We start from the raw sequence: 27615 nt of genomic DNA, 5'->3' as shown, positions 1-27615 counted from the left end.
TGCCCACAAAGCACAAATCAGCAGCAGCTTGATTGATGTAGATTCATAAAACTATTGATGAATGTATCTACTAAGTGAATGTCCCTCCTAAGAAGCACAGCTAGTCGACTAGTCACTTCTGTTGTAAACAATCTCTCCGCTGCATTCACGGCTGCAACGAGATTGCAGTCTGAACCCCTTCTGAAAATAAATAAATAGAGAAATCTGATAGTGGTCCTAATTTATGGACAGTTCGCTTTGGAAATAAATTGTCCTCTTGCAACCAGATCCAGTTGGTGGAAACACCCGATATCAATATAAAGCATATTGCACTTTCCTCGAATGGAAACTGTCTTCTAGATCGTTCCTGATTGCGCTGCTCAGGACAAAATCCCACCATCTTTTTTCAGCTTTTCTTTTTAATATTTGTCAATGTTCACAGGAGATCCCGTTCTATCACATCTGGAGCGGCAGTCAGAGACCCCTGCACTGCACCTTCAGCCTAGAGAGAGGAGGCCTGGCTGTGTCACAGCTCACCTGTAAGATCTGTGTCCGGCAGGTGGAAGGGGAGGGACAGATATTCCAGCTTCACACCGATATTCAGGAGGTAACGCTTACAACTTAGATAATGCAAACGTAGATAGAAAAATGCAATGAAAGCCACACAGGTTTGCCAAAAACAAAATGTCAAGGTTGGTCTCAATGATTCCCACCTTCTCTGTCCATCCAGACGCTACCCCCACACTCACCCCTCCCCTCAGGAGGCACCTGCCTGCCTTCCTCTCAAGTGGGACCCTATGCCTTTCGCTTGCCTGACTCCATACGCCAGAAGATCTGTGCCAGTTTGGATGCACCCAGTGCTCGAGGATGTGACTGGAGACTCCTGGCACGCAGTCTGGGCTTTGACAGGTCAGATCTGCCTTACATGTATGTGTGGAAGGCAGCTTGGTTATGCTCGAGTCCAGTGTTGATGCTCAGGTTCCTCGTTCCTACTGTCAAGCAATACCTCAGATTTGTGTATAAGAAGGCATAAAGCTATTCTCTGTCTGAGGGGTTACTTTTTTTTTTTTACGTAGACAGGCAACTGGGAAAAGCATTGGGTCATATGCTTGTCATACGGATTAGAAATTGTAAAACACGACTTGAATATTATTCAGGGGTTTAGCCATGCATGTTATACATTGCTTAATACAAATAGATTCAGAAGATATTTCACATGGCTAATGAGCTAATCCTAATTTGTAAAATATGTAGTTACATTCATTTTGGCCTGTCAAAATAAAGTGGTTCAAGCAGTATTTGCCACATACAATATTAATGACTTACACATGTCTATAATCAATAATGGAGAGCATCCTTTACTCTTCTCACAACTTGCCTTGTCTTCCTTTCCCTCAGGTACTTGAACTACTTTGCCACAAAGCCCAGCCCCACAGGTGTTCTCCTGGACTTATGGGAAGCTTGTCACCAAGCTGACGCAGACCTGGTCTCTCTGGCGACTGCGCTGGAAGAAATGGGCAAAAGTGAAGTGCTAGTTGTCATGACAACAGATGGGGATTGTTGATTGGTCAAGGAACAAGAGAGCGAGCCAGACTTTTTTCTTTTCTCCACCGTGATGAAAATAAGAATACCTGCCGATGAATATGCACAAACCATAAGCCCACAGAGCATTTTGGTTCCTTCACATGCACTGTATTACCTCTGCCTCATCTGTAGCTACGTCCACCATAAACCCATTCCTAAAATAACTGCTAATCTGATTCCTCCAAAGCAATGTTGCATCTGTAAGATGTGAAACCAATTTGAGGGTAGGAAAGCGTAAAATGGGTGCAAAGTCATGTCATGTGTGGTGTTGACTGTCTTTTTCAAAAGATTGAAAATGATGCTATTTTTGTATATAGATAACAGAAGCTTTGGGACAAACAAACTAAATTGTATTCAATACGAACGCACGCACAATAACGCAAACAGACAAATGCTAACACGGGATTAGCCATGTTCCAGTTGCAGCATGAAAGTGCATGATTTAACACCATCTCACGTCATGGCAGGGGCTTTTGTTTTCTCCATTGTCATTCTGTGTGTGCAGTGAATGACAGGCAGCACCAACCTGTCTGAAACCTCCTCAGGCTATAGACACACTCCAACATACACACTCGCACACAGACAAACTGATCATTAACAGGCTCGGAATCAGGCTAGGATTTCTCGTCCAACTGCTTGGGCTGTGGACGAGTCACATGAGGTCCGCAGCCTCAAGGTTGGAGGGCTTGAGCATGTCGCTTTGTGCTTGAAAAAGAGCTGCCTCTTCTTTGTTGTAGGAGGGTGAATTGTGAAGTTAATTTGAGAATTAAACCGACAGACTCTTTATATTGTACCAACAAATGCCTCAAAGCCTTGGCATGTCGTTCCGACTCACAGGGGTGTTTCTCTTTCCTCCCACACTCCTCCGATCTGTTGAGAATAAACTTCAGACGAGCTTTCTGGTCATTCCTTAAAAGTTTCCTTTGGGGAACGCTCTTTAAGTTATTATCCATATTTGTGGATTTTTTATTTCATTGTCATTTATTTTACAATCATACAGAACCTGTTCGATCATCTGTGCTTATTTAGGCTGCTGTGTTGTTTTTATTTTTCATTCTAGTAGAGCAGGCCAAATGGGAGAGTTATGTGCTTAGTGGATGTCTCAGTGAATAACAAAACCATGTGTGTTTGTTATTTTTAATACGGTGCATCTATTTGAAATGTATAAGTGTAAACTGTAAAACATGATTAGAGACGGTCAAATGTCCAGGTGAATATGCTGTATGCTGTATTTCTTAGGCATTTTGCTTTGCTGGAACTGAGGGCAGTTTCCATTATTCAGAGATGAATATTACAGAGTAGATTAGCCTTTCGTTAAATCAACTTGGCACCAAGGGACCATAAAATTGACCGCAACACTAATACATTATGTTTCAATCTATTCTCTGTCCACCACTTATCCATGTTTCCATCTGTCTATCCATCACCCTGTAACTCATTATGTCTCCCTTCTCTCAATTTCATAACGTATTGTTAATCGTTATACTAAGCTGCCTGCTTTGTGGTCAGGGTCCTCAAGCTTTTTTGCATCGTCAATAATGTTCTGTCAGTTATTGTGAGACGGAAATTTAAATACTTTCATCTTTCAACTTTGTTAATGCTTAAGTTCTGTGAGTTTTTCTTTTCTTCCCTCAAAGCAAAAAAAGTGTTCGTATCTTGTTTGAAACCACAAAAACCAAAACACAGGCAGTATCTCCCCCCCCCCCCCCCCCCTCTACAGCAGTGAGTCATGTCACTGTTTGTGTGAATGAACTGAAAACACAAGTGTGTATGCGTGCGTGAGTGTGAGGGTATGAGTGGGCAGGTGGGTGTGCACGTACAGTGTGTGCACACGCTTAAAAGCTGTCATTTCTCTTTGTAAGTGCTATGCAAGTACAAAAGAATAGCGAAGCATTTTGACTTCTTTTGTTTCCTGGAAGAGTAATTCTATTTTTTCAGATTAGGGCATTGACAGGGTTTTAATTTTGTATTCTAAAGTGGTTTAACATTTTTGGTTACAGTGGTATGTGTAAGAATTCTTCATCTGGATCGGAAGGATTGGATCACTGACCAAGAAAGTTGCTGTTAAAAAAGCCCATATGGTAGAACAAAACAAAGTGTGACAATGGCTACGAAACAAGTTGTGACTAATACCATGAACTCGTGCCCTGCAGGTCTTTGTCCGTGAGGAAATATCTGAATACAACCAGTTCAGAACTTTGGATCCTTGAACATTGCAGGACTATTTTTCTTTCCTCAAATCTTGCTCCAGAGACTGGCTAGCTGTAGAATACAGTGTTCATTCGTCCATAATTCTCGAGTATTTGTTGGATCTCTGGCTATACCTCTGGATAATTTATGCTGGAGCTGGACTGGATTCTACCTTGCTCCAATAAAAGAGAAATATTTAGCCTTTGTTTCAAGAAGTCAGACATTTTTATGGAAAAAAAACAAAATGGATTCAGTGACTTTATTTTATCTCTGTAAAGTATCAATTGTAAATAAACGTCTAGCCTTCTTACCTGTCACTAAATATAATTTTTATGCAATAAATTATATTTCTTAGTTTAACAATAGTCTGTGTGTTGTTATTGAATTAAAACGTGCAAAACCAAACTCAATAAGAGTAGCTTTCATAAAATCCATAGAGCAAATTGTAGTTTTCGTTGGAGTTTATTTGCAGGAAAGAAAATGCCATGTGTTTTTATCAATTACCCCGTATTTTCACAGCACATAGAGAGCTACTCAACCTGTCCCTCTTTTCCTCACACCTCATTGGAAAATTCCCTTTAGGTCTATTAAGCTTCGAAAGCTTTTAACTGGCAGGCTGTTCGGCCTTCAAATTAACAAGGTTTTCGAAGCACTAATAGTGTCCTTTAAGGATTGACTCCGGCCGACTTCTAACCTTGTGGGGTTTTTTTGGGAGGGAGGAGTTACGACTGCAGGATGTGTAGGGATTTGCCAGATTAGACTCTTATATTGCGAGCAAATATCAAATGAGTCATCTCTAGTGAGAGTGCACTGCAGTATTGTCTTAATACTTTGCACCTGTTTCATTAGATGCACTGCTAATTGTGGCTAATATGCCACCCTTCAGTGCATGACTTAACTGAACCTTTTGCAACGCATAAATGATATAGGACAGTACAAACCTGACTGCAGCTTCAACCCCCCCCAACATCTAAACAGGATGCTTTTGCTACTTTTTAAAACTATTTTGAGAACATGTGATGCCAGCAAATGCACACACTTATGTGACGTGCAGCATTTACAACAGATATTAAGTTGCATTATGAAATGATAATAGTATTTTTTGAGTCTACCTAAACATAATATTAAATACATTTGTGGCCATATCCTTTGAGAGCAGCATAACGTGTTTCGTTAGAATACTATGGAAGCCTTTCCTAAAAACATACAAGTCTTAACAAGGCATAGAATTCTAACTTCCAGAATAAGTACATGGAGGATGTATTTGATTTCAGGCTCATCATGGAAAGACAAACAAAAACAATTTGAAGTGTATTATTTGTGCGGATTGTCCCTGCACTGCAAAATTATATCTGTTGTTGCCAGGGGGAAACAGCTGTGAGTTGAGAACCCTTTACATTTCAGACAGTGATTCATTTAAAATTCTTAGTTTGGTACAGTGGTGTCCACTCATGTGTCACTGACACCCAAGCGTCTGCAGCTTTTTACTCCAGTCAATGACACAAAACCAGCTAGTGTCATGTTTGACTGTACAGAACTTCAAATATGTTTTCTTCTTGTTATTGTAATCTTTTTAACACTCCAGCGAGGTGCAATACACACTACTGGATATGCTGTCCTATGGTGCCCTCACCTGGTAAATATGATGGGTTACTCACTTCTCAACAAACACCAGTACACATGTATTCATTTTCAAAAATAATTCTTCTTCTCATTTTTATAAAAAAAATATTATTGTATTATGGAATGATTTACATGTGATATCTGAAGGTTATGTTTGCTGTATTAAGCACTTCAAAGTGTATGATAGTATTGTATTTAAAGCTTGATTAAGGAAATGCTATACAAATAAGAATGTATTGCAATTACCGGTAGTATTATATTTCTGACACTACACTGTAATTGTATCATCATTATCATCATTGATGGATTTAAGCACTGGAAATTACTTGAAAATATAAATGTATCTTGAAAAGCACAATGTTCTTTATGTTTATTTGAAACTAAAAAGGTAATTATTATTTTAGGGAAGTGACAGTTTGCTTATTGTGTTAAACTGAAATATAGAGGCTATATCTAACTCATCTAGTTCAAATAGGTTAAAAGTCAATAAAATAAAACATTAAAGTAGTCAAAAATATAAGAAGAATGATATTAAATAGGAGCTGAATTCAAAAAGCTGCCATTTCAAAATGTACACAGAGCTATTGTAGCTCTTGGTAGGGTTTTCCATAATTTTAGAGCATATTCAGAAAATCTTATGCTCTATTTTGTTTTGCGTATAATTGAATGTATATAAAAACCCAGCAGTAGAAGATATGAGTGCTTGTGGAGGATTATTAAACAAAAGAGAGTCTGCAATGAGGCTGGTCCCAAACCATTAACGACCATTAACAAGTAAATTAACCGTAAACTCTGAAGTCTAGCAGCGCAGTTCTGAATAAATTGAAATATTGCAAATGACTGTTTTAGAAGGGCAGTAAAAAGAACATTGGAATAATTAAATTTAGAAATAAGAGCATACATTTTTTTCAGCATCTTCACAGGATAGGAACGACCGTTCTATGGCAATGTGTTTTTGAATTTTACTCTCAATCGTGAACAAAGTCCCGGCATGTTTCTTCTGATTTAATCTCGTGGGTATATGCACAAGTTTGCAAGAGGGTAGATTTTCTTTAGCTTAGTGTGACGGCCTCAAGGTTTGCCTCGTCTTGTCCTTGTTGCTGGCTGTGTTTTCCCCTTTGCTTCAGGCCATTGGTGGGTGGAGCTGAACCCTCGTCACCTCCAGCACACCTGAGCAGGCTATGATACTCATACACACCCGCCTCATCACTCACTCATAGACATTTGTCTATACAGACATACCCCATTTTATTATTTACGTAAGTTACTTAATTAAGCATTTAGCATTATTTACAATTTGACTCTTTTGTCACATATTAACATCAAGGTAGGGACCACAAGGACCAAATGAAATACTACTTTACTTTTTTAAACATGGGTTTTGACTATTTACGACTTTTTTCAACATACATATCATCATCATACTGCAAAATTGGATGGTAGAATAAAGCATGCAAAGTTAAATTGGGGTGTGCAGGTTCCCAAATCAGTATAGGAACATAGGAATAAGGTTCATTTGTAAACAGGTGCTTTTATTTTATAACCGGAAAAGAACAGATCTTCCGGTATGCGGATTGGCCTTTTCCGAACAAGAGTCTGTATTATTATTATTATTATTATTATTATTATTATTATTATTATTATTAATAATAATAATAAAGCTCTGGCCTGGGCTATAATGAGTATTACGTAAATGCAAGTCGCGTTGGTCTTGTGTGCAATATTCGTTTTTGAGTCAATCTGTTTCGACTTGTTAAGCTTTTAGTTTGAAGGATTCTTCCCGGAAGAGGTATTGTGATCGCTACTGTCAGCTGACCAGAAAGGAAGTTTTCTGTGACATGGATTGTTGTGTCAGTCTAACACTTTGGAGAAAAGACAGGAGCAACAGTCGGGCAGGTCCAACTGTGAGGTATGTTTAACTTTATTAGTTAGTATTCAATGAGCCCAACATCCGGCCCGGGCTTAGTATGTGAGCCGACTGCTACGGTTGGAGGTGAAGTACACGCGGCTGGGATTCAGATTGAGATGAAATAGAGTCCGGTAAAGTTGGAAGAGATTCACAGATTCGGACTTCCAGGATCAATAACTCTTTCGCTAAACGGTGTTACAACACAAACGATACCTCTCTGTAATCGTAGTGACAACAAGCTACAACCTTCATTTTACAAAAACGGGTCGTTCTCCGAGCTGTACGGATAACATTGGTCTCTATGTGCAACCTGCTGTGAGACGAGTGCGCACAGGGGCAAAATGCCCTGCAGGGGCAAAATGCACTGCAAAGTGCAATGCAGAAAATACATACTACAAAAATAATCAATGACTTCACTATTATGAATTGTAGCATTGCCAAAATAATGTTGGGCTCAATGGGCTCCCCCTTGGTGTATTACAGTTGTTATTTTGAATAAATATGATTTCTATGAATTTCTATTAATATTTAATCAATATTAATATGCTATAACGTCACAGTAATACAGTTTAAAAAGACAAAAACCATGTCATAGATCATTGGGCTCCCCCTTGTTGTACTACAGTTGTGCTTTGGAAGAAGTATGATTTATATGATTTTCTATGATTTTTTTATTAATATTGAATTAATATTAATATGCTATAACGTCACAGTAATAAAGTTTAAAAATACAAAAATCATTTCCTACATCAGTGGGCTCCCCCTTGGTGTACTACAGTTGTCCTTTTGAAGAAATGTCATTTCTATGATCTTCTATGATTTTGTATTAATATTTAATTAATATTAATATGCTATAGCATCACAGTATTACAGTTTAAAAAGACAAAAATCATGTCATAGCTCATTGGGCTCCCCCTTGTTGTACTACAGTTGTCCTTTTGAAAAAATATGATTTCTTTGTTTTTTTATGATTTTGTATGAATATTTAATTCATATTAATATGATATAGTGTCACAGTAATACAGTTTAAAAAGACAAAAATCATGTAGTACATCATCATCAGCAATTTTATTATTCAAATTGTTGTTGTAACAGATCATTTATCTCCAATGAACCAATCTGTTGATGCATCAAACCTGAAAACATATGCTAAAATATCACGAGTTGGATTGCTGTTGGATTGATCCAGATGGTCTGGAGTGTAATGTCAGATAAACCCATCAAAGTGTTGCATGAAGTAAACATGACTTAACTTGAACCTTAATTTAACTTACCTTCTATTTTTGGATATACATTTTCCTGACAATTTTTCCAAGAGGTAATTGAATGTTAGATTAGAGCCATCCTCAATTCTATGGATACTGCTGGCCGACTATACCTCATGAATCACTATACCATGGGTATAAATGTGTACGGCACGAGAGAGCAAAGGGCCAGGCAAGGGCTAACAAAAGTGAGTATATAGTTATTATACTTTTATCATTTCAATATTATAGTCTGTAGAGGTGTCAGCAGGCTTCAGATTCTTCCTTCTAGTCATTAATTCTATTGTTACTATAATATTTAACATCATGTTTAACATCAAATGCACATCATCAATATAGCTGTTGTAGGAAAACAAGGTGTGAGCCCATTGATGTTGTAAATGTTTTTTGTCATTTTAGACTTTATTACTGTGATGCTATTGGATATTGTTTGCAAAAAAATATGAATAATAATTAATACAAATTCATAGAAATCATATTTCTTCAAAGTAATAACTGTAGTACACCAAGGGGGAGCCCACTGATCTAGGACATGATGTTTGTCTTTTTAAACTTTATTAATGTGACCCTATTGAATATTAACTGCAATTAAATATTGATATAAATTCATAGAAATCATATTTATTCAAAAGGACAACTGTAGTACAACAAGGGGGAGCCCAATGATCTAGGACATGATTTTAGTCTTTTTAAACTGTATTAATGTGACCTCATTGAATATGAATTGCAATTAAATATTAATAAAAAATCATACAAAACATATTTCTTCACAAAGACAACTGTAGTACACCAAGGAGGAGCCCACTAATGTAGGACATGATTTGTGTCTTTTTAAACTGTATTAAAGTGACCTTATTGAATATTAATTGCAATTAAATATTAATAGAAAATCATACAAAACATATTTCTTCACAAAGACAACTGTAGTACAACAAGGGGGAGCCCAATGATGTAGGACATGATTTTTGTCTCTTTAAACTGTATTACTGTGACGCTATAGCAGAGGTGGGCAAACTACGGCCCGCGGGGCATTTTAATCCGGCCCGCCGAGTATTATAATTATTATAACATTAAAAAAAAAAAAGAAAAAAAGTTATAGTAAAGACCGCTGTAGCGCTTCTCCGTTCCCAAGTAAAGTTTCTCGAAGCACGATGACCACAACAGACCAGCGTTGATGTTTCTTCATGATTATTTATTGCACACAAACACAACGTGACCTGATGTCTAGACCGCGGCAGAATGGGCAGAATACTTTATACTGATACTACTATATATATATATATATATATATAATTAGTGATGACATGTTGGTGAAACCTGCTGTCCGCAGTGACCTGAAGCATGCTTTTCAATTATACTGCAGCCTGAAGTCTGAGTCCGAAATTGGTTATCGTCACGTGATCATTAGTTCCTTATTAGTAGCACGCGTGATACTTTTAGGTTGCAAGGTCAGCTTTCCTTTAACCTCCTTAAATAGTTTCAGTCACAACATCCTATTGTGCAAGCAGGTTGTGCTGCTGAAAGGCTGTCAGTGGTTGCGAGGGGACCCTTGTGCAGGTGTGAGATAAAACTCTAGCTATTGCTGAAATTCTGTGTAATAGGTCAAACAATCACATGACCTGTAAGAAATGATTCGTGCTAAATGCTGAATTACTTGAGTGTATGAAGCATTTAACTTTGCCAAGCCCTTGACTCCAGGCACAAGAGCCCAGGACCAACTCACATCCACACGCTGTTGCCAAATAGTCGTGATTCCAGTGCCCTCTTCTCATATTGTTGGTGCAATGGTGGCACACTGGCAACAGGACAATGTGTTCATGTCAAATTCCACATTATCTGAATCATCATGATGAGTCATTTTTAAATTGTGAGCCTGTCTGTCCCCATTGAGGCAGCAGTGTATCGTATACTCCTCAACGGGTTTTGTGTCAAATGAACCGAGTACAGCTTCTCTATTTTGGGACTTACATGTGTATTGTAATGGACAATTTAACTTGTCAATCTCCTTCAGTGGAAAACAAATGTGATGTGAAACACTTAAATGTCTAAAAAAAATGTCTAAAAAAGTATTTATTAAACAGAAACTTGGAAATAATTCAATTGAATGGGCAGAGCTCTTCCCCACAAATGGTTCGGAGGTCTGACCTGGAAAAAATAGCCCCTCCCCTTTCCCCTCCCCAACACTGCCATCCGTGTGTAGACAGGAGACAGTCCACGTCACCAGTGCCGTAACGGAAACACATGAGGCCCCCCTGCAGAATACCCCTCTCCCCCAATATGTAAGGGATAATGTATTGTCTGGCGGTCATTATCCAAAGATAAATGAACAGGTATGTGAGCGAGTGTGTTTGTGCTCTTTTATTTTTCTAGACAGTCCTTGCCAATCATGTATTCCCGTAGTCCAGGCACTGTTTTGGCATGCAGATCTTCTCTCACCAAAAAGCCAACAGGGCTCACAATATACTCTGTCATTTTTGGGGGAGTAACACAGCCATTTGCGTTGTAGCCTGGTTCCTTTTTTTGACACTCTATGATACAAATCTTTAGAAAAACATCTCCCCTTTTTATCTTTAGGATACGGACCTTCACATTTACATGGTCCCTGCCTTAAAATGAACTTTTTCATGTCAGCATCAGTAATATCCACCGGGAAATGTGCCCAGTCACCAGGGTAAAGTGTAGTATTAGAAGTTTCATCTGACTCTGTCGCATGGCTACCCGAGGCCTCCTCACGGCAGCCTGGTTCCTCACTGCAGCCTGACTTCGCTGGACTTGCAGAACCTTGGCGCACGCCTGGCTCTCCCTTATCCTCTGTCACAGAATTAAGCAATAAGGTACGAGAGGCAGTACTGTGTCGTGCAATAATGTACTGTTCAAGGGAGTTGTTAGGCCCGACGCGCAGCGGAGGGCCGGCAAACCCTTGAACTGTACATTATTGTAGATACAGTACTGCCTCGAGTACCTTATTGCTTTTATAATACGGGTACCTGTGACTTTATAAATAGTAATAGTAAGCTCCCTTTCAGCAAAAAATAGTTGTAGCCACCAAACCTTGTGTATCGCATTTCAGCAACAGAGAAAATAGTCCCGTACGTGCATACACGTACGGGACGCACATACGGGACTATAAAACTGACTGCCTGGTCAGTAAATCGCAGATTTACTGACCAGGCAGTCAGGTCGGTTGGAAGCAGGTGGAGGATGACACGCAGCCACCGATGTAAAGAAGTGCTCTCGCTGTTTCTGTCCGTCTTTTCTCCGTCATTTTTCTCCTCCATGATGTTTAGAGAACTTGCCTCGCGTCGGGAAATGACTGACGTAATTATCTCTCACTAGAAATTATTACGATTTTGTGGTCAAACCCTTTTCATTCCTCATCTCATTTTAGGGAGGAAGTGACGTTGTGTTGTCGTTCGTTATGCTAGTGTGGGGGATGCTACGTGAGCTTGTTAGCTGTTACGTTTGAGCTAACGTTACTGTTAGCGAAGAGCCCCGTTGCAATACTGTGAACACTCAAGCAATACACCTGCAAGTTAAGGAAACCAACGTCTGCGGGTCGTTACTGCGGACGTTACAATATCAAAGTTTACACGAACATGTTTGGTAACTGTCAAGCTTGAAATGACAACTAACGGTCGCGCAATTTAAATCTACCTGTTGTTTTTAAGTGCGCACTGATATGGAACGCTCTAAATGTAAACAGGCTGTACAGTACTTTATGGCTGAATAAACTACACCTCGTGACTCACTCTCAACCAATCAGAATGCTTGATTTGATCTACTCGTATTATAATATGATTTAAGTGTCAACGGTGAATGGGACTTTCATTTTGACGGCCACAGAGGTCGGGAAGCAAAGGAAGTTTGGAACGTACACAAACCAGGCATCGTTCACATAGCAACAGTCAACTGTCACATAGCAAACTGTGAAGACCCATTCCCCCGGTACTGTGGGAGCGTCTTAAAATTAAGTTTTCAAATAGTCGTATGAACCACAAATGAGTTCTCATGCTTGTATTATTTTATATCATTTTTTTCAGTATTTTCTTGTGAAGAAAATGTATATTTAAAAAAAAAAACTTTTATAACATATTTTTATCATAACTATGAACATCCAGCATGATCTAATTAAGAATGGCAGAAAAATGCTTTTCGAGCGGTTTCCGACATGTTCAAAATGTGTGCTTCAGACCCTTACCAAGGTCTCACATACTAATAACACCCCTTGTTAGAAAGAACAGAGCCTAAAGAACCCGAATATGCAATGAAACCACACACACACAAACAAAGTGTCGGGGTCATTTGAAGGCTTTTCAGGGGAAAACCTGTGTAAATCGGTTCAAAAATGAAAAACGTCAAAGTTCTATAAGAAACCTACATTTCTCAGAAGCCAGCCCGGGTGCATTCTCTTCAGTAGACTGCGCATGTGCCGTCTGAGGTGGATCAAAGATCGTCCATTTGACAGGGGAAATGCTGGACCCAGAAATGTAAAATAAAAAAAATCTCCGACGGTTGACGGAATTTAAAGTTACTTATAGGTGGCTGGTAAGGATCTAGATGGCGCCGTTCGACTCCTACATGCCCGCACGGTCACGGAGATGTGTTTATTATTGAAATCCGTTGTTTTAAAGGATAGTTACGAGCGATTTTGTGAAACGTTACTTGCGTCGCGGAAAGTTGGGGAAAAAAAAAATAATAATAATTGCCACGCAAGGCCCCCTGTCCCTGTGAGGCCCCCCCGCGGTGCGGAGGCTGCGGGGGTAATCTCTACGGGCCTGCACGTCACCCAGCTGGCGCCTGCCGCTTGGTCGCGGCCCTGAAAAAGGAAAAGTGATAGCCCAGAGAAAGAAAACAAGAAACAGAAGAATCCAAACAATAAAAAGATACCCCTGCTATCATTCCAAGATGGCCCGGTTCAGTCTGGGCGAACTGACCTCACTAAATGATCCACACGTTTAAGAATAATGCCTTCTAAATAAAATTTCCACCACATGTATCTATAGAGGAATACATTTGGGATAATATCTCTCATTATGCCCACCAGTGAATGATCATCCTCTGGGTTAAAAGTAATTTATTTGCATTGCAGCGTCTCAGGATCTGGACAGTTGGAATGGTCTCTTCCAACACAGAGATCTCTCCAGACTATGGCTTCACAACTGATCATGTGTCTTTTCCTTTATGGACAATCACATGTAGATGTAAGCATCATACAAGCCCACTTCTTACAATACCATTATTATTTCACAGTGATTCTTTTTTTTTAACTTGTATTTTATTTTTCTCTCCTCTTCACAGCTTTCTGTCTAATACTTCCTGCCTTGATGTTCTTATACTGCCACACTCTTCCCTATTCCCTCTCATCTTTACTTTGAGAGCTTCCTTAATTCCGTCGGTGAAAATGGACGACCCGGAGCCTTCGCAGCCCAGTCTCAACTCCACCTATGTTCCGACTGCTCTCGGCAACCAACATGTGTCTGAGGATGAGGAGAGCGAGGACCTGAGTCCCTCTGTATCACTCCTGCCCAAACAATCCTCATTGCCTCTGACCATGCGCTACAGCCCAGATGACTCCTACTGTTTGGTGTATATCATCTTCTTTCTGATGGGCATCGGCTCCCTGCTGCCCTGGAACTTCTTCATAACAGCCAAACACTACTGGCTCTACAAACTGAGTAACCACACCCAGGGTGGCGATAAGGAGCAACATTCAAACCTCGGTGTGAGTAGGGGGGATACCAAACACAACTACAACGACTATGCTCATTGTGCGTGCATGGACACAGGACGATGCACATTCAGCGCAATTCTGCATGCTTTTTATAGCGCTGTCACGGTCCTGTGACATATGTGAGGACCGAGTGTCCTATCGCATGTCTGAAAGAAATCCATTGCAACACAATTATACAATTAGTAATGCCAAGATGCTTGTCGAGGGCAACTAAGATAAATGCGTAGAGCGGTACAGTCAGGCTCGTGAGGATGAGCCGCTTTCTTTGTTTCAAGAATGGATGGAATCCTAGAGATTTCTGCTATTGTGAGATTAATACTTGATTTTTTTATTTGATAGAAGTCATAGCGAAAATATTCTGGGTTGTTACATTTTGTGTGAGACACTGAGTGTGTGTTCTATTCAAGCAAATTAACATGTTTTGTCTTTACAGGACTACTTTGAAAGCTATCTGGCCATTGCCTCCACGGTGCCCTCTGTGCTATGTCTGATCCTCAACTATATCCTCGTTAACAGGTGAATACACGCACATGCAGCACATTCCCTTCAGATGGTTTTCTTTGTCTCTGGATGTTGACCGTGTCACATTTATCCTATCAAGGGCCTTACAGATTGTCATTGTGAGCAGCAGAATACACGTGGGGATAATTAATAGCTTACTGTCTCACATTTGTCCAACAGCACTGCACGCGTGCTTCTGCTTGTGTTTTCAGTTGATCAGCCGACCTTTGATACACTCCTGCCTCATCCCTGTATATCTGTGTTTGTGGCGTCGGTAGGTTATCTTCCAACTTGCGGATCCTGTCGTCTCTTTTTGTGATCCTGCTGGTGTTTGTGGTGACCACGGTACTGGTGAAGGTGGACGTGTCGAACTGCAGGACAGAGTTCTTCTTCAGCACGCTGGCCTGTGTGGCTGTAGTCAGCGGCGCGTCCAACCTCTTCTACAGCAGCGTGTTCGGCATCAGTGGGCATTTCCCCATGAGGATCTCTCAGGCTCTTATATCAGGTAAGCTCTCATTCAGGTCATATTGCCTTTTGTAGTATTTATACATTACCATTGTACAAATGTCTTAAATATGCACTTAGCTGCTTCATTAAGGGTTCACTGATGAAATCGTGTTATGTATGTCTCTTTTGAACTGACTGCACAATACATTAGCGAAGGTCCTTTCTTGTCTCAGGCCAGGGCATGGGGGGCACGTTGAGCGCAGTAGCGTCAATAGTGGACCTGGCAGTGGCGAAGGATGTGACAGACAGCGCTTTGTTCTATTTCCTGACGGCCGACTTCTTCATCTTGCTCTGCATCTTCACATACGTGCTGCTGCCGAAGCTGGCATATTCAAGGTCAGCAGCAGCCAAAGATGTTGTGGTTCCTATACAGATACATACACCCTCTATCACCCTGCATTCTGCTTTTACAAATGTAGGTTATGATTACGCCTTACCTTGTCCTGTAAAATGTACATTCATCTGAATCCTATATAGGCCACAGTGAAGCAGTGTGCGTAATATCTTCCAGTGTGTCATTCCTCCCACCACCACCAGACGGTGCCAACGTTAGAAATGTTCAAATCCGACAAAGTGGGGTCAAATTACTTAATAATAATAATTGTAACAAATAGTCTTACCTATTCCATATTATTAATGTTGTTTTATTAATGTCACTAGCAATAGACATAATACACAAATTGTTTTAATAACACTGCATTTAACAGTTGGACTATTGACATAAAAAGTAATTTTAAAGACTTAAAGTGATGTCTCATGTTTGTGTCTCAGTGACTATGAGATAACTCCATAATCGTCAGCTGCAAATGTGCAACGTCAATGTAATGTTTCATTCACTGAAAGTGTTTTTTGAGACTGAGGGGCTCTGATTTTTATTATACAGTATATGTAGGACTATTATGGAAAAGACCCTGAGAAATATAATGTGTTTCCTTACCTTTTGAGGCAACAAAAGGTCTCACTCTTTACATCATCTAACCGTTTCTCCGCTCGAGGAGTAGGAGCTCCTTATCTGTATACACTGATGGCCATTAAATTCAAAGTCGAAATCATCTAAATATGCAGCCATGACATTGAATATCTCAAAACACTGAGCTACAATCTCTTTACACCAACACAACAAACTCTGCCTGGCTGGTACGTCACTTCACACAATTTCAGGTTCAGACCTTCTTAAGGGAGACTCTCTTCATAATGTTGACAGAATCGGAGCCTGTCGGTGCCAAAAATGAGCACTTTCAGTGGATGTTCATTGATAGTGCCAAATTGCCTTAAAATGAATACACTGCAGCCCATGTGGCATCTGCTGTATGCAGCGCTATCGCTCAATGCGTGACCAATTTCAGAAACAGTGGTCCCTATTGGTCAAACACATGGGAATTATGGTTCCCCTTTTTAAGACGGCATTAATACAATCTCATGATAAAACTTGTGTTTAGGGGACAGGTTCAATCTATCTTTTTAAGTTTAGTTTTAGGAGTGAAAGACTTTGAGATTTTAGTTGTACAAGTCACTTGCTGCGTTCTGTGTCTCTTTCTAGATACTACATGCAGGCGGCAGCGTGCCCCAGCTCAGAAAGGAGGAGCGAGGGAGGAGCAGCAGAATCGGGAGGAACAAACGCGGGAGCAGCAGACGTGGGGAGCAGCGTCTCCATGCCGCCCATAAAGCCCATCCTCAGGAAGACGTGGATGCTCGGCCTGAGTGTCTTCTTGGTCTTCTTCATCTCCATCATGGTGTACCCTGCACTAACGTCGGGGATCCAGTCCGTCAACAAAGACAGTGGCAGCCTCTGGACCACCACTTATTTTGTGCCCCTCACCAGTTTCCTCCTGTACAATGTAGCCGACTTCTGTGGCAGGCAGGCCACGGCCTGGCTGCAGGTCCCTGGACCCACCAGTCGAGTCCTACCTGTACTGGTGCTGTGTCGCTCCGTCTTAGTGCCACTTCTGATGTTCTGCAACTACCAGCCAAGGAGCCCCCTCCACACTGTGTTTTTCACCCACGACGCGTTCCCTGTGGTCTTTAACTGCCTGCTAGGCCTCACCAATGGCTACCTGGGCACTCTGCCAATGATCTATGGCCCCAAGGTCGTACCTCGAGAGCTGGCAGAGGCCACAGGAGTGGTCATGTCCTTCTTTCTCTCTCTGGGACTGGCTGTGGGATCGGCTTGTTCCGTGCTTATTGTGCACTACATCTGACCAGGCTGTTGAGCAACAACCTAGTAATTTACATAGTTACAAAGCACTGATGCGAAGTGCACCTGTACAGCCACTTCCGCCATGAAGGAAAAGGACTGATGAGGCTCTCTTAACTATGAAGCCTCACAGTAATATGCATTTCCACTGATGTGGCTCATGCTGTGCACCTTAGGAGACCGCCATGACTTAGTTGTTACATATTCAAGTTCAAGAGGTGGTTCTCCAGGCAACATTAGCAATCAGTGGAGTCCATAAGGTACATAAACAACCAAAGTTTTCATATTGCAAAACTAAACCAAGGGGTTCAATTTGTGGAACAGTAGTTATGCATGAGGTGATATTTTAGTTCCGCTGTATTAAAATATGTAGATGGCAAAGAAGCATCAGTGAGGATTACAGCTGGCACATTGCTGTTGAACGTATTTGATGCGTCTCTGCTGTTTTTACACCTTGTAACTGAACTTGAACAGAAAAGTTAGAATTGTATTTTTTTTTAAAGATTGCAGTCTATTAAGTGATGGAAGACACCTTTTTAAAATATTTCATGTTCCAACTTTAACATAAAGCTTTTTTCTGCATATTAAAATCAAACAAATTTCAGAACTGTTTGGTAGATTATTTCTCTATTGTAACAATGCTTCTTGGCAATACATTGTATACTGTTGGAAAGCCGGTTTATTTCCCTTTCAAACGGTGCCCCATTTGTAAGGAACATGCATTGGTGGGATGAGCAGCACAGCTGAGTATGTGGGTTGCGCCCATGAAAAATTTGCCAAACAGCTAATTCTGCTGTTGCTATTGACTCGTTTTGAGCTTCCTGTACCCCAAAGGTGCTTCATTGGAGCGCATGAGATGATGCATCAATCCCATTTCTCCAGTCTGGGACCGAACTCCATCCTCCAAGATGTAGAGACTGGGATGTCCTCCAGCAGTCCTGACCTCAACCCATTGAACACTTTGATCAACTTGGGTGTGCTGTTCGTGCTAGAGTGACACCACAGTCTGACTTGAGATCCTGCTTGTGAGGAAGGCTGGTGAACAGCACGCAGAGGGCTCAATATAAATCTGTACTTGATGTACCATTACTGCTAGACAAAAGTATATATAAAATAAATATAAAGTACATTATCTATATTTGGCAACGCTTTAAGTCCGACTGTATTCTCCCAAATGGATACAAAGATATAAAAAAGGACCAAACTCCCTCATAACAAGCATCAGTAGGTTTTTATGACAAGCTTGATAAGGATGCAGAGTTAATGTCAGTTTACAACGAAGGGGGAGAAGAAAAAAAAATACATAAATTAAACCAAGTGGATTGGGATCACTTTAATTGTTAAGAATTTACAGATTGACTGACAGTTGGCTCATGGTTTCAGACAGACCATTGCATTAGAAATTCTCTGTACGTTAGAAAGTGATTTACAAACAGTGCAAACAATGGGAGGTACACGTAATAGTGGAACACATTTTCCCCCACTACAAAATACAAATTTGTTTAGGGCTCAGACGTACTGCCGGTCATTCTTAAAACACACTGAGCAGTTCCTCCCATTTGTATTCACTTAATCTAGGGAGACAGAAGCAAACATGGGGGTGGAGTCTAAAGACAAACTAGTACAGCAGCACTCTGCTGCCGATTTAAAAATGATACAATCCGTGTACTTTCATACGCCACACCCAGTAAGCAACATTGTTAAGTACAACCTAAATGATGCAAATCTGCAAAGCCTGACGGTGGTGCCTTGGGACTTTTGCCTAGTGAAGCAGTAACAAGCTGAGCTGCAGACCACTCCTCCCTTGCCACCCCCCCCCGAATAACAAAAGCCCAGTCCCTTTCCAACATGACATCATTCAAAATATCAAAGTTCATTTAAACAAACTGCAGTCATTTATAAAAAAAAAAATTAAAACAATTAGAAGAGGGAAGCAGCAGCAGTACAGTGATTCTTTTAATTCACTTCCAGGTCAGTTGGTGCTTCCTCTAGACCCACACGTGGCGTTTGCAATGATCCACAGCCTAAAATACAGAAACAAGTGGTTAGACAAGCCTTGAAGCAAATTTTGACAAAGAACAGTACATATCCAGGTTTAGATCATCAGTAGTGGTAGGCAATACAGTTATACAGAAAGAGGACAACCAGCTTAAAACCACCTCTTTGGGTGTCACTATGACTGAACTACTCACATTGCAGCGAGAAGCCGTCTCCATGTTCTTGCACCAGAATGTAGGTCCCCAGCTGCACTGCTCTGTTCCCAGCAGCTTTTGCACAGCTTCAGGACAGGCTCCCACTTTCTGTTTTACACACAACAAAAAAAAAAAAATAAACAGCTCAGATATATACCTTTTGCTACCAACAATGTGTGACAAAGTGAGCACTCAGATTTCCTGGTACAACCAAGACGATCTAGTTTAGTCTTTACCATGCACACAAAGTCTGGGTCGAGCATCTGGAGAAGCAGCTGGATGAGCACTGGTTCATACTGTTGAATCATCTGGTCACACTGTTGACAAAGACACACAAGGGTTTACAAGGAGGATAAGTAAAAGGTACACAAGCTAAGGAGCTCAAATTACTATAACTAATCACCTCGGTCTGGAACGAGTTGGGCAGGAAGCTGCATACTTTCCTCACAGCTTCCTCAATCTGTGCCTCTGTTGCATTCTTCTCCAGAATGCCATCGATGTAATTAACGGCCATCTTGCATACGTCGCAATAGCCACCAGTCTTAAAGAGAGTCTGGTCGAGTGCCGCTGGAGAGAATTTAGAACCGAAACCACCGTTATCAATATGGGCAAGTACAGCGTCGGCCATCAGATGTATTACATAAAAAATAAACACTACAATAAGACGTCACAACTTACAGAGCAGTTTGATTTTAGGGATCACACATACAGCCTCCTATGAAGCCACCTTAACATGTTATAAACACCAGCAAAAAATAAATAGCCTAACACAGCTGTGGTTACAGTAACGGCACATTATGTTGCCAGATTCTAATCATGAGTGCCTTAAAATAGTATGACAATATATATTCTTATTAATTTGCATTCAGTGTGCTTCTGAAGGGTGAGAACATACGGACAAATGCACGGCTGCCTTCATTGCAGAGTGCCAACACTGTGCAGATGGTCTTTGGGTCAGCCTGCTGCACTAGAAGCTCAATGATGGCCTGGCCATAGGTCTCGATCAGGTCCTTGCATTGGCCACTCAGCGAGGTGGGCAGATATGTGCACACCTTCTCCACAGCATGAACCACCTCCTCCTGAAACGGAGACAAATGGGTCAGCTTGACATGGGAGCCGAGGCCAACTTATTGCACCAGCAGTACGTTTACAGCAGTTTTGTAGAGTTGTTTTATGGCCATATTGGATACATCTAGGAGCACAAATCCCACCTCCGTTTTCTGATCCTGCAAGATGGACTCCAACCGTGTCATCACAAACTCACAGATGGCACACTTTGGGGACTCACGGACTTGCGCCATGGGCTGGAACACAAAGAAAGTCTCACTCGCATGTACAATACTGTTCCATCGCATATCATGAAGGACTGGTAGACGTCAGCAGTTAGGCGCCCGCCATGAATTACCTTGGCAGACCCGACCTTGGTGGCAGGGAAAAGCTTGCGAGCAGGCACAGCCTTGGCGGCCAGCAGCTTCAGCATGGGAACGGACTTCTTCGTCGCAGAACAGAAGCCAGCGTGGACACAGAGGTCCTTGGGTTCCTGAGGACACAAAGAAATGGTTACTTTAGAATACACGGAGAAAGGCCTCCAAAGAGCCACACAGCATGCCATGTGTCTGTAATCTGCAAACATTCCACAGCATTGCCACCCATGCAATATCCAGAAGTTTTTTTTACAAAAATAACAGCTTACTTTAACTAGTATCAAACACAAAGCAACACACCCATACTGGCAAAAACATATGCAGCCCTCAGGAAACCAACGAGCTCAGCCAGTGTTAAACCGCCGTACGTCAAAAAAAAGATGGTGCTTTTTTTTTTTTAATGGGGATAGCTACTTTAATGTTAGTAACTTCACGACATCCAAGCATACTGTAAAATATGACAGCGCTGTATGCTCATTTCATGTGAAGAAACAGGAGACTCTTGATGTGGTCCTTCATCACAGCGTTCCAACAGGCACTCAAATGTCAAGACGTTAGCCACACAAGCACGGTGTTCAGGTGAAGTAAAGTAGTCTCACTCCTCACGAGATAATCGTTTACATGCATCTCTACGGGGGTCAGGTGAGTGGCACTAGGAGTGGACAGCACAAGCAACAAGAGCTAAGGGTTAAGCAGCCACAGGCGGAACACAGAGACCTACCTGTTCCTGGGGAGCAGCACACAAAACCCAGAGCAGGAGAAAACAGATCAGGAGAACATTAATGGAGAGGAGAGAAGTAAAGGAGGAACAAATGAATAAAAGAATGGCAGAACGATTTGAAGACGTGGATAAATTGAGGTCAGCAGGCGCTGCAAGACTGATTTGGACTTAGCACTAGCAAAACGATAAATTATCAGACTCATTAGTTTTGATGATTACGCTTGTCATTAAATATTAGAACATAATCATCAGTCAGGTTGAACTGTGGCTCAAATATACAAACAACATTCATTTTTTAAAATCGTTCGGTGCATTAGGAGGAGACTCACCATGGACATGAGCTGCTGAACAACCAGGCTACCGTACTGGGAGACATACTGCTTGCACTGCAATGAGGAAAAAAACAATTGCATTATGGAATTTGTTTCACAAAGAAAAACATGCATTTGATCAAACCTCCTTCACTCATAAAAAGCTCTCACCATGTCAGCCAAGCTTGGTCCAAGAAGGTCACACTGGTTCTCAATATTCTCGATGAGGGCGTTGACAAATGAGGTGTTGGTCTTGGCTTCAGCTTGAGCATCAGTGAGGAACTTGACACAGTCCAGGCACACTTCATCATTGTTCTACAGGGAAGACAAGATTCAGGGCCCAAAATCCAGACAATATTCATCAACAAGTGGAAATAGAGGGCAGTTACACTGTACTTGTTTTGGGCTCTCCTGTTTTGGGGACTCTTGCTTTGGGCTCTGAGGATAGAGGAGCGCGGGCACATTGAGGAGGAAGGGGGACACCTGCTGGGCGAGGTCCACCAAAGGGATTTCATTGGACACAAGCTGCTCCTTGGCATGAGCCTTAGCCAGGGCTGCCTGCTGTGACTGACACAGCCCGATGGCCCCACACACCACACTGGGATCCTCCTAAAAAAAAAACCCACACAACTTTAAGTTAATTCAATAACTGGAACATTTTGATAGTCACTTCATAATTATGCGATTTTCAAAAGTCTTTAGGCGTTAGCGGAAGTAAAAAATTTAACCCTCGCTTAAACTCTAGATGACAAAGTCAAATGTTTTTTAACAGAAATCCAACTTGAACAAGATATCTCAAAAATGTTTGATTGTTTGTTTAGTTTGTCAACTTGTAAATTTAATTAAGAGTCTCCATCAATGTGCAATAAACTGGACAATACAGATCCTGTTATACGCTTAATTTATACTACGTATTGTAAAGCAGCATCTTTTATTCACAAAGTTGCAGCAGGTGAGAGTTGAAACAAAGAAAGCCACACCAAACGCTCCCAGTCATGAGGTTGAGTATGACACAATGGCTACCCTGTTCCCATTTAGACTTTGACTCACTTCCCCATCAATAGCCCTTATTCAGCGCACTGCTCTTTTCCGTTTGGACACACAGGGGCAGATGGACCATTTACTTGGAGTCGTAAATGAGGCCGAACGAGGAACTGAACTCAAAATAAACTTTAACAAGATTTGACAAAGCAAGTTTCATGCAAACTTGTGATGTGCATAAACTGTTAGTTTAATAGTCACAACCCTGGACCGTCGCCCACAGGTTTTCCATCTATATTCAAACTGAATACATGCCAAGACTTGGACAAACAGGTTGACTGTGCTCACCAGTTCTCCTTTGATGATTCCCATGAGGATGGGGTAGTAGTCGTCCACCATCTCCTTGCACTCGGCTGTCAAGCCTTGATCAGGGATGAGCTGGCAGGCCTTCTCCAGATACCCAAGAACCTCAGCCTGCAATAACATGAATTCCCACATCAGTCTTCCAAGAGTGTGAAAGTCTTGGTAAAGTTGAAAGCAACTCATTTTCTCATCAAAGATTTTCTCAACACACAAGTTGTTTGTTTAAATCTTACCTCAGTGGCGTTATCCTTCAGTATCTGCTCCACGACAACCAACACCTCTTTACACAAGTCACATGGCACTGTTTTCTGAAACCAGACAATTGGGTGTGTCGTGTAAATAATATCTCCAATACCGATAAGAAAAGTGTGAAAGATTGAGGAAGGATAGGATATATACTTTATTCCTCCCCAAGGGGAAATTTGTTACTAGCATGTGCCTTCTGTTAGTAATACATTTCAATATAATTTGTAGAACAAAAACATAAATGGCATTGTCACTCAATTGGGGGAAAAAAAAAAACCCCTCACCATCTGGGGCTTGTTCCAGACATTCTGCTGGCAGTGAGTCACCGCTCCACACAGAGAAGCCGCCTTTACATTCTGGCACCAGTAGAGGGGGCCACGAGCGCACTGCTCAGTGCCCAGCAGAGGAGTCGCTGCAACTGAAAAACAAACAAATGGTCAAATGTTATATTTTTCAGAAGCAGGCTCATGACAAAACCATATCACTGGATGTAGGTTATTACTCCGTAAACGAGGCACTACCCAAAATGGTCTTTTATTCTGCAGATATAACATTTGTTTCATTTTTTAGGAGCCACTGCCTGCACCTATTGGTTTGAGTTTTTTTTTTTTATAAAAGTTCGTACTTAAAGGCCAACTTCCTCGTATCATATATTTAAAAAAAAAAAAAAAAAAAAAACGACAAAAGTGAACTAAACTCTTGTCAGCTGACATTTTAAGCGCGCAGTGTTTTATTTAATTAACCAAGTCGGATGAGCATGAATTACTACATTGAAGTGCTCAAATGCCTTGAAACCAACTATGCATCACTTGGGTCATATAGGATTTGTTTTCCCCCCCAGAACCGCTTTCACGTTTCAGAAAGTTTTGACATTTCAACAAAGAAATGCAATTGTTGGACGTTCACTCGTCTGTCTCCCTAAACCAAACAAATGTCCTGTTGATGATCAAGATAAATCAGTGGACTCGCTCTGTGAAGACAGAACTTCAAACACTGAGAATTGTGGGTAATTACTCTCGAAACCGTTTCATAACTAATCAAGGAAAAACACATTAAATCCTATTAGCTCCAACTACTAAATCTCATTAGCATATGCCTCTCAAGCCGACACAATTTCCCACCAGCAACCAGCCAGTCAGAAAGCAAACACCATAAGAGGAACTAAATATTTGTGCTGAAGTGAGTTTGTGTTTTTGCATACAATGAAGACTATCTTTTGGATCAATGCAAAAAAAGGGAACAAAAAAAAAAGGTTAATTCTCAGTTCTCCATTTTACACCAGTGGAAAGTTAAATGGGAAAGAACCTAAAAGTTCTGAGCACCGTTTCCTGTTTCACTAAAAGTTGAGAGTACAGAGACTAGCTTTTGGTGATAACGACCATGGATTGGCAATGGAGGTCAAATAACTCTTCAAACAACCCAGTTACACCACTGAGAGACCCCCTCCTGCTCCAGTACAGGCAGGGCACTCCCTCCCTCCCCCACTTATGTCACATGAGCAGTGAGACAAAATAACAAACTGTTCCCAAGCAGACAGACTACAAGGACATCTCTGCGCATGAGTATTGCACAGCAGTAAACTGTTAACAAGGCAATCCACAGAGGGAAATGGGTCTTGAATACTTTATGTATAACTTGTTTTTATGCCGAGTATCAACGCAGCAGAAAAACAAGTTATTCATTAGATTCATGTGAGTTCAGCAAAAAAACATGACCAGGCCCATGTTTGACTCACTTTCTGTAGCCATGATCCTGAAACAGAAAGCTCATCGTATTGACAGTGAATCAACATCACAAGTCACTCTGAAGGCTTAAAATAGCATTCAGATTGCATTGTTGAACAACATCTAGTGGGCTGTGAAAGAGTTTCAGTGTCTCAGGCTACACACCGGTGAAGGAAGTCAAACATGATACTTGCTGAGTAGCATACCTGAAGCCTAACAGTAGAACATGCACATGCAATAATGTGCAAGAGCAAAGACTACATTAAATTAAACATTATTACTGAACCAGAAGTCAGATTGAAGCTAAGCAACGAACACAAAAAGGCGCAGAGGCCGGGGCTTGAAGGAACCAATGGTTCCAAAAGACGGCCAGCTTGTGCTCCGATAAGAAGAAACGAGTCATTCATTAATCATTTCAGATCCAGACTTCCAAAAGGCAACATAATTTAATCGTATTAAAAGCCCCGGAGACCGTGTCATGCTTAGCTTCATGGCAGCAATAACTTGGCCCACTGTTGATTTCAATGGCCCGAATTTTTGCCACATCATACAGTGAAAATAGTAAAGCCATTAGTGCCATAAGAGCACGTGAAGAAAAATCCGGGTATCAGTCACTGACTGACAAAGAGGAACAAAAACGACGTTGACCTTTTACTGAAAATCTGAACTGAAAGTGTCTGGTTTAACTTTAGAGGATCCCATCGGAACTTCCTGGTCAAACCAAACCACGGGTCGACAACGCAACACATGCATTCATTGTCTGGTCAAAGCAGGGAAGTCGAGGCGTATCAACCCTTATTTATATATGTTTTATTGATACCTATTCACACACACACACGATCTCTCATGTGCTAGTAAGCTAACGTTAGCTGCTGATGCAGCTAGATTCACGGTGAGGTTCATACGTACGTAAAAAACAATTATTTAGGACTATTTAAATGTTCTAAGTCTATCCTCACGTTGAATCAACCTGTACCAGGCTAGCTAGCTAATGCCATGTAACAGTTAACTAGTTAATGTTAACGAGCGGGTCAACAATTACGTCCTAAAAAATTAACAAAGGCAAACGTCAAGATTCACAGAACATAACTCGAGTTTATATTGTTTTATACATTGTCGTTTCAATTTAACGAGGACAAAAACTAGACAACAAGCACCGGCGGTATGAGGGTTGCTGAGGGAAGGCAACGCTCTGAACTTGTTTACAAAAGCAACCGCCGCCGTAGAGGCTTCCGCGTTGAGACATAGCGAGCGTTAGCTAACGTTACGTAGTTACACAACCAGACGCCCTTCACTGTACAACTGACCACTGACTGACCGGCGACACAGACTCTATAAGAAAACAACGTTTCCTTTACCTGAGGACACGAAAAGTAGAGTTAGAAGCAGCATGACTCCGCTGTTTGTCTGTTTGTCTTTCCGCTGGCTGACGTTCGCTGTGGCGCTGCGAGCACTGCAATGCAGACGGGAGGCCGCGGGTCCGCCTTTATCTCGTCTCAGTCAGCTGACTACTCGACGAGTCACGTGACCGCCTAGCCTTCGGCTGATGCGATCACACCAAGAGCAAAACGTATTTCAAGGAGTTTAGTTTCAATTCACACACACACACACACACACACACACACACACACACACACACACACACACACACACACACACACACACACACACACACACACACACACACACACACACACACACACACACAGATAGATAGATAGATAGATAGAGCGAGAGTTTAATAGTGCAGTGGTCTGTGTGGATGTTTGGAGGAAAATATTATTATTATTAGACCGCCTGTGTTTCTACACAAAACATTTGTTTTTTATTAAAACCATTAATATGAATTCTCCCTACTCCAGGTGGGGTTAGGCACAGCCAAGCAAAGGTGGATTTACACAAATGCCATTCCGGTTAACTAACTAATGAGAAACAAGCCCCAGAAAGTCCCTGAAAAACAAACTTGATCTCTTGTTGTTGGATTTGATGAGGAGAACACACCCAGGTTTAAAAGTGCAGTGGCAGTGCAATAGTTGTTTATTACTTACAGTTCTCAGAGGACAATGGTCGAGTCGGAAATGCTACTTATCCACAAGAATTCAGAATTTTAATTGATGATTGACTTTCTTTTAAACCACATGTAGAAAATCTGGTAAAAAAAATTAAGAGT

General features: G+C 41.2%; 3 protein-coding genes across 3 annotated transcripts in view; 2 read left to right on the top strand and 1 right to left on the bottom strand.

Moving 5' to 3' along the window:
- unc5b (unc-5 netrin receptor B) overlaps nt 1-1543 on the top strand; it is a gene marked incomplete at both ends in the record, with an annotated part of 42190 nt that extends 40647 nt beyond the window's left edge. Inside the window, 3 exons of the mRNA XM_079230001.1 lie at nt 422-586; nt 710-888; nt 1378-1543. Coding sequence (XP_079086127.1) covers nt 422-586; nt 710-888; nt 1378-1543 — 510 coding nt within the window. The remainder of the gene's footprint in view (nt 1-421; nt 587-709; nt 889-1377) is intronic.
- A 12408-nt stretch (nt 1544-13951) lies between these two features.
- Nucleotides 13952-18216, top strand: slc29a3 (solute carrier family 29 member 3; the record flags this gene model as incomplete). Its single annotated transcript, XM_079229700.1, has 5 exons — nt 13952-14272; nt 14715-14797; nt 15061-15287; nt 15463-15625; nt 16830-18216. 5 exons carry the CDS (start codon nt 13952-13954, stop codon nt 17485-17487), a joined length of 1452 nt encoding a protein of 483 aa, XP_079085826.1. The 3' UTR covers nt 17488-18216.
- Nucleotides 18217-18697: 481 nt separating this feature from the next.
- Nucleotides 18698-26908, bottom strand: psap (prosaposin). The gene is made up of 14 exons (XM_079229967.1): nt 26804-26908; nt 24006-24139; nt 23709-23783; nt 23461-23586; nt 22528-22740; nt 22303-22446; nt 22150-22206; nt 21081-21215; nt 20887-20979; nt 20571-20754; nt 20079-20242; nt 19912-19992; nt 19676-19783; nt 18698-19507 (listed from the first exon to the last, which is right to left on the bottom strand). The coding sequence occupies exons 1-14, from the start codon at nt 26835-26837 to the stop codon at nt 19472-19474; spliced, it is 1584 nt and encodes a 527-aa protein (XP_079086093.1). The 5' UTR covers nt 26838-26908; the 3' UTR covers nt 18698-19471.
- Between the last annotated feature and the right edge of the window lie 707 nt (nt 26909-27615).

Source organism: Taurulus bubalis, assembly GCF_910589615.1.
Source record: "Taurulus bubalis genome assembly, chromosome: 14".
NCBI lineage: Eukaryota > Metazoa > Chordata > Actinopteri > Perciformes > Cottidae > Taurulus > Taurulus bubalis.
This window is presented reverse-complemented; position numbering and strand designations above follow the sequence as displayed.

Bases quoted from the DNA above. Each gene is read 5' to 3' on its own strand.
- psap (XM_079229967.1), bottom strand. From the start codon at position 26,837: ATGCTGCTTCTAACTCTACTTTTCGTGTCCTCAG. The intron at 23,784-24,005 runs GTGAGGGGTTTT...GTCTGGTTTCAG, and splicing joins TCTGGAACAAGCCCCAGATG to AAAACAGTGCCATGTGACTT. The intron at 20,243-20,570 runs GTATGTTCTCAC...AATTCTCTCCAG, and splicing joins AGGCAGCCGTGCATTTGTCC to CGGCACTCGACCAGACTCTC.